General features: G+C 39.9%; 1 protein-coding gene across 1 annotated transcript in view; it reads right to left on the bottom strand.

Moving 5' to 3' along the window:
* Positions 1-6,681: 6,681 nt before the first annotated feature.
* The window catches only part of TEP1 (telomerase associated protein 1), a 36,551-nt gene continuing 35,301 nt past the window's right edge, over positions 6,682-7,931 (bottom strand). The window contains exons 52-55 of the mRNA XM_058541073.1: positions 7,675-7,780; positions 7,364-7,569; positions 7,130-7,234; positions 6,682-6,911 (exon numbers count right to left, since the gene is read on the bottom strand). Coding sequence (XP_058397056.1) covers positions 6,789-6,911; positions 7,130-7,234; positions 7,364-7,569; positions 7,675-7,780 — 540 coding nt within the window. The 3' untranslated portion in view covers positions 6,682-6,788. The remainder of the gene's footprint in view (positions 6,912-7,129; positions 7,235-7,363; positions 7,570-7,674; positions 7,781-7,931) is intronic.

The raw sequence follows: 7,931 nt of genomic DNA, 5'->3' as shown, positions 1-7,931 counted from the left end.
ATGAAAACCAACCAATGTAGACAATCACATGACCATCTCATTAGATGCAGAAAAAGCATTTGCCAAAATCCAACACCCTTTTATGTTAAATATTGAACAAACTAAGAATGAAAGGGAACTTCTTCAACCTGATAAAGGACATCTATGAAAAACCCATAGAAAGACAGCTTTCCCCCAAAGATCAGGAACAAGACCGGGATGTCCACTCTCACCACTTCCATTCAACAGTGTATTGGGTTCTAGCCATGGTAATAAGACAAGAAAAGATGGGGCAGGGGGAAGGCATCCAGTTGAAAAGGAAGAGGTAAAATTATATTTCCAGATTACATGATCTAATTTATATAAAAAGGCTCAAATAATACAGACACACACACACACACACACATTCAAAAACATATTAGAGATAAGTTCAACAAGGTTGCAGGATACAAGATCAATATACAAAAATCAATTGTTTTTCTATACACTAGCAATGAATAATCTGTAAAGGAAATTAAGAAAATAATTCCATTTACAATAGCATCAAAAAATAAAATAATTAGGAATAAATTTAACCAAATAAGTACCAAAATTGTACACTGAAAACTACAAAACATTGTTGAAAGAAATTTAAGAGCTAAATAAGTGAAAAGACATTCTGTGTTCAGGGATTGGAAGACTTAAGATGGCAATACTCCCCAAAGTAATCTGCAAATTCAGTGCACTTGCTATCAAAATTCCAACAGCCATTTTTGCACAAATGGGCGAGACAAACCTAAAATTCATATGGAATTGCAAAGGGATCCTGAATAGCCAAAACAATCTTAAAAAGGAACAAAGTTGGAGGACTTACACTTCCTGATTTCAAAACTTACTACAAAGCAATAGTAATCAAGACAGTGTGGTACTGGCATAAAGATGACATATTTGAGAGTCCAGAGATAAACAACTCATGCCTCTATGGTCAATTGATTTTCAACACGGATGCCAAGAGTATTCAATGGGGGAAATAACAGTCTTTTGAACAAATGGTGCTGAGTCAACTTGGATAGCCACATTCAAAGTAATCAGTTTGGAACATTACCTCACACTATATGCAAAAATAAAATATATCAAAGACCTAAATTAAGAGCCAACGTTACAAAACTCTTAGAAAACATAGAAGGAAACCTGTGACCTTGGATTAGGCAATAGTTTCTGAAATATGACACCAACAGCACAAGCAACCAAAGAAAATAACAGGCAAGTTAGTTGTCATCAAAATGTAAAACTTTTTTTCCTTCAAAGGACACTATCAAGAAAGTAAAAAGACAATGTATACAATGGGAGAAAATATTTGCAAATCATAATCTGATGAGGATCTAGTATCCAGAATATATAAAGAACTTTTACAACTTAACAAAAAGACAAATAACCTAATTAAAAACCAAGCAAAGGGCTTGAATAGACATTTCCCCAAAGAAGAAATAGAAATGGCTAATGAGCCAAAGATGCTCAACATCATTAGATATTAGGGAAATACAAATCAAAACCACAGTGAGGTACCACTTCACACCCACTACCTTGGCTATAATAAAGAAGACCAACAATAACAAGTGTTGGTGAAGATGTGGATGAATTAGAGCCCTAGTGAATTACTAGTGAGAATGTAAAATGGTGCAGCTTCTTAGGAAAGTAGTTTGGCAGTTCCTCAAATAGTTAAACAGAATTACCATGTGATCTACCAATTCCATTCTATCCTAGGTATATAACCAAGAAACTTGAATAGAAATGTTGACAGAAAAACTCATAAATGAATGTTTAAGCAACATGGAAACAACCAGAATGTCCATCAACTGATGACTGGATAAACAAAATGGTATATCTATATGATGGAATATTATTCAGCCATAAAATGGAATAAAGTATTGATACATGCTACAACATGGATGAACCTTGAAAACATGCTAAGTGAAAGAAGCCACAAAAATGACCGCACATTGTACAACTTTGTTTATATGAAATGTCTATTTTTTTAAATTTATCTATTTTTTTGTGAGGAAGATCAGCCCTGAGCTAACATCTATTGCCAATCCTCCTCCTTTTTTTCGTTCCCTTTTTCTCACCAAAGCCCCAGTAGATAGTTGTATGTCATAGCTGCACATCCTTCCGGTTGCTGTATGTGGGACGCGGCGTCAACATGGCCGGACAAGCAATGCGTAGGTGCATGCCCGGGATCCGAACCTGGGCCGCCAGTAGCGGAGCGTGCACACTTAACCGCTAAGCCACTGGCCAGCCCCTGAAATGTCTTGAATAGGCAAATCCATAGGGACAAAAAGCAAATTAGCGATTGCCAGTGGCTGGAGAAAGGGGTGAGAGCGGAGTGACTGCTAATGGGTACAATGTTGCTTGTTGGGGTGATGAAAATGTTCTGAAATTAGTGGTGATAGTTGCTATTAGTGGTGAACGTTGGAACATACCAAAAACCACTAATAGTACACTTTAAAAGGGTGAAAATGAATTATATCTTAAAAAAATGTACTGAATTTTTGTGATATAAATATATATATTTCCTTTAAAAATATTGGCCAAAAATGATGAATTGAAATATACATATGAAGTTTGAGTATTAAAATTCAGGAGGTTCCCAAAGAGTAAAATAGACATTCATGAGTCCATAGTAATATAAGTGAATGACTTGATAAATGAAAAAATGGGGGAGAGGGATCAATATTCCTTTCAGAAGAATTTCAATTAATGTAGAAGGCCTACGGGAAATAGAAAGTCATTAGAAAACCACAGTAATACTTGCTGCTGTCACGATTGATGGATGAATGCTAAAATTCATCAGTGAAATGGGACATTTGCATGGTCTCAAAAACCTACCTCAAAGTTTATTAATTACTGGGTGATTTAACATATGACCTCAAATTCTTTGCTACCTCTCCCTCCTGGAGGTTTAATTCCCCTCCCCTTGAGTGTGGGCTGAATTTAGTGACTTGCTTCTAACCGAGTATGGAAAAGGAACAGTAAAAAAACCTGGCAAACATTACTTTCACCTTAAAAGTGATCAAGGTTAACATCACCAGTAATAAGTCACGTTGATATCATGTGCCTCTGATACGAAGTAACAAGAAGGGCACATTATCTCTTGTATTCTTCCCTTAAATCCATAATCTCAGTCTATTCATGAGAACACAGCAGACAAAGCCAAACTGAAGGACATTCTACAAAACACCTAACCAGCTCTCCGAAAGTGTCAAGGTTATGGAAAGACGGAGAAACTCACAATTTTAGAGGAGACTAAGGAGATACGATGGGTAAATGCAATGTGGTACCCTGGATAGTGGAAAAACTGGGAAATTCCAAATCATATCTGTAGTTAACAATATTGTACCAATGTTAATCTCTTAGTTTGGATAAATGTAGCATGATTATGTAAGATGTCAACATTAAAGGAAGCTTGGTGAAAGGTATACAGGCACACTCTCCTATAAATCTTAAATGATTCAAAAAAATTAAGAGCCATTCTACTGGAAAAGCACCAACACAAATAGGTTCTTTGGGGGTATAACTGTGTAGTGTCTAGTTCCTGGTTCTCCTTCCAAATACATGTAGGATGATACTTCCCTTCCCTTTGACATTAAGTAGGGCCATGTGACTTGCTTTGCTCATATTTATAAAATACGAGCGGAAATGATGTGTTTTATTTCCAGGTAGAAGATTTAGAGCCAACAGGGTTTTTTTTTTAATATGTATATATTTCCTTTTTACTGCTTTTGCAGCCATTGAAGCACAGATCTCTAAGTGTGAGCAAAGTAGAGCAGAGGCCCCTCAGTGACCCTCACTGGGAATGTGGCATGAGTAAGAAATAAATCTTTTCTATTTTACGCTGTGGAGATTCTGGGATTGTTACCATGTCATAAGTTCAATATTCTAACTGATACAAAACATACCCATTGTCCTGGATGGAAATATAAAGCATTTGAAAGAATATCAGTTTCCCATATATACATTTTGAAAACTGAAGAATTGAGTCCAGATTTCATCTGACCGATTAAATATATACCAATAATAAAGACATTTTTGAGGAAGAGTAACAAGGTGATACTTGCACTGTTGGAAAAGTAAAAGAACAGTCAAGCTAGCACTTACTGGACACATACCAGTAAGTGTCAGCTACTGTTCTAAGTGTTTTACACATCTTGAATCTTTTAATCCTCCCAGTATCCCCACGAAGTAGGCACCATTATTATTCTGTTTCACAGATGGGCAAGGGAGGCATGGAGATTAGAACTCAGGCAGTCTTGTTCCAAGTCCATGCTTTTAGCCACTTTGTTACCCAGTCTCTTTAGAGTAGTGGCTACTCAAACCTTCCGTGATGAAGGACCAGTTGTCGGTTTCTTTGTTTTAATTTCTGATCTGTCGTGGAACAATACTTTTGTAAAATATAATAAAAATGATTTACTAGGAAAATGAAATAAAAAGCATACAAAATATAAGCCTCAATTTTTACTATTAAATCTGTCAGATATACTACTTTTCAAATTCCTATAACAGTTTCTAAATGCTCTCAACTTCTATACTTATCTCATTGTGAACCGTTAACAATTTGTGGACTGGCACGGGTCCACAAGCCAAACTTTGAGTAGCTCTGCTCTAGATTTCAAAAACAAAATGTGCATAGATGTGTAAAAACAGATGTATAAAAATTTGGTATATGAAAATGGTGCTTTTGTGGATGGGTAGGAGAAGAAGACTGTTCCAATGTCTATAATCCCACAACCCAGTGGCTAGAATTGTGGAACTCATCCAGGCACTGGGAGACACTGAAATTCTGTTTAATGACAAGAACTCAGAAGATGCTTAACGTGAAACCTAAATTGGTTTTCCCTTCAACTCCCTTGGGGACATATTTATTTACTTTTACCTAAAGTCTGTTCTTATCTTCACTCACAGCAATTATAATATGACCTCGCTAGATATCTCCAAGAAAGACACAAAGAAACCTGCAAATGGACCTGGTCAACCAAGCTGAGTCTATTGAGCAAGTTAGTCTTTGCTTAACTTTCTCCATTCCCCCTCCTCCAGCCTTAGCTGGGGTGCTGGCGTAGAATTGTTAGAGCATGGAAGACAGACATCTAGGGCTTCCTCCTGTCCTTGGTTCATGATTTCAGGGGAGCAAAAGGCAAAAGATTGAAACCAGCAATTTTTAGGATACTGCCAGGCCATGGTTCTCTGTAGCATTTCTGGGAGTATTATGAATCATAAATTTCAAATTACCTTAACTCGGACTTCTAGTCACAAGGTACATGTGGAGGAGGTGGTCTACAAGGTATATTTAGAGCCCTGGTATAAGGCACAGGAGAAAAGATAAAAGCATGACCTATGATTCAGACTTATCAGCTGATGGCATTCCTATGTCTTTATCCTCTGGCTGAAGGAGACCATGAGGCATTGGTAAAAATAAAGTAAGGGCCCTCACCTGATTTCCTCATGTAAAACCTGGAATCAAGGCAAAGTGACAACAAAACTGAGTACCCCTCAAGTCCCCAAGTCCCCAAAACCAGAGAGCAGTGGTATTTTCTCTGAGAGAATCCCATCAACCCAGGACAAAATCTTGTAATAGCCCTGTCTTATCATATACAAGTCCTTGAATTCTTGGACACAAAAGGCCCTTAACCCTTAGAAAAAAAGGGCCTCAGAGAACTTCCTCTTCCATAAAATAGAATTATAGGAAAATAAGAGGGTTCTAGAACTTTTACTTAAGAGGATCATAGTCCATGGTAAGTCCGTGAGTATGATTGTTCCACTTTCAACTCATTTTAATCTGTGAACTTCAATTTGAGAGAGAGAGGCTTTTGTGATCTCTTCCAAGAATACAAATTACTATATTGACTAATGCTTGCAGGTCAAGTGGCTGCTGCTGCTCTGTCAGCGGCTGTGAAAGCCAGAAGACTCATTCTGCTTTCAGCGCCTGGCTTCCCACCTTTCATCTGGGCAGTTAGTGCTGAGTAGATGAGAGGTTGTTTCTGTGAGAGGCACCTAGTGTTGTCCAAGTTCTATCGAAGTTCTTGCTAAGTGCCCTGACTGGGGGCACTGTTGACTCACTCTTCCTCCCCTTATTCTTTCTTGACCAAGTGAGAGGTCTTTAGCTCTCTATTCAGACTAAGTGCTGGCCAACATCACTTTCATTGCTCCTCCCGGCAGGAATGGTATCTTAAGATCCTGGAGGGGCCAGCCCAGCTGCTTAGCGGTTAAGTGCGCGTGCTCTGCTACCGGCGGCCTGGGTTCAGATCCCGGGTGCGCACCGACGCACCGCTTCTCCGGCCATGCTGTGGCGGCGTCCCACATACAGCAACTAGAAGAATGTGCAACTATGACATACAACTATCTACTGGGGCTTTGGGGAGAAAAAAGGAGGAGGATTGGCAATAGGTGTTAGCTCAGAGCCGGTCTTCCTCAGCAAAAAGAGGAGGATTAGCATGGGTGTTAGCTCAAGGCTGATCTTCCTCACCAAAAAAAAAAAAAAAAAAAATATCCTGGAGCCAGCAACGACACAAGAATTCTAATAATTTCAAAGAATATCTACTAAAGATCGGTTCCCTTTCTTGCAGTTCTAATAAGGATTAATGTTAAATCCAAAAAGAAACATTAGAATGTCCATATTTTTCCCTCTTGGTCCAAATCCACGTGAGAACGCAGGCAGGACTACACTTGAGGTTTTCTGACACTTTATTTTTATAATTTCATCAAGAAAGTAACCACTGGCGTCTTCAGGCTTTGCATCTCTGGCACAACCGGTACCTTTACGCTGAGTAGTTGCATCTTCATTCCCAGGAGAGAAAGTATACATTGCCCTGCGCGTCTCCCACTGCAAGCTGCAGGGCAGAGTTAGGACCCAGCCAAGGTTCCAGGCAGCTCACTGCCCCTTCGCATCGAAACAGGCCCAGCTACAATGGGAACAAAAACAGGGATGACGAGAGCTACATGACTAGGGCCTTACTAACTTGTTTTTCTCTCACATTAATGCCTTTATTTAGAAACAGGTTAGTTGCACATTACTGCAAGAAAGATATAAGAAAACAGAACTTTGCTCTTTTGTCCTTTCTCACCCCAAGTTTGCTCTCTTGTGACATCCCTTTAGCCCTCCGTGCATACCCATGCTTACCAGTTGCATACTGGGTCTCTCCCACAGCTTAACATCTCTGTCCTTTGAAGCTGTCACCAGCAACTCAGGCAGCACATGGAGGGCTGTGACAGAGCCCGAGTGAATCTCAGAAAGGAAGGGGAAGCGGTACAGTGAGTTCTCAGAGGGCCCTCCTCAGTCCAGGAAGCATCAAAGTCTGCTGGGTCAGACCTAGAGCCTCCTCCCCTGTATTTGTGACCCTTCCCTCAAACTTACCTTTCTGCGCTGCCGCGTCTTTAGATTTGTGGTTCTGGGCCAGCCATCCACATCGGTATCTATAGATGGGTCCGTCCCTGGAGTTTGAGTTTCAGGTATTTTTGCTTCTTTCTGCCAGATGTTATCTGTGGCCCATTGTCCTTCAGGCGTGCATCTGGCCAGGCTCCATAGCATCCCATTAGAGCCGGCACACAAAAATGAGGACTCTGCCATTTCAAGAGCAGAGTTAGAGTGAGGCCTCAGGCTTCGAAGGATCCACCATCCTCCCTAGGCCATCTCTGAGCTCCTCTGGTCCTCCCATCACCACTCACCAGATTCAGGCTTGGCCTGAGTTACCAATATTAGGGTCCCACTAGGATTCTCTAAGTTCACACAGAAGTCCAGTGTCTCTGCAAACTCTCCTGATTCCTTCTGCCTCTGTGAAAGGATAGATCATTTTGTTCAGCGTACTCGTATTGCTTAACCCTACCCAGCCAGAGCAACTGTTCTCTGCTCTAGGCCGGTTAGGATTCCTTTTTTAATTGTAACTTAGATACAGTAAAGTGCACAAATCTTAAATGTACATCTC

This window comes from Diceros bicornis, chromosome 5 (assembly GCF_020826845.1).
Source record: "Diceros bicornis minor isolate mBicDic1 chromosome 5, mDicBic1.mat.cur, whole genome shotgun sequence".
NCBI lineage: Eukaryota > Metazoa > Chordata > Mammalia > Perissodactyla > Rhinocerotidae > Diceros > Diceros bicornis.
Note: the sequence above shows the minus strand (reverse complement) of the source record. Positions and strands in the feature narration are given on the sequence as shown.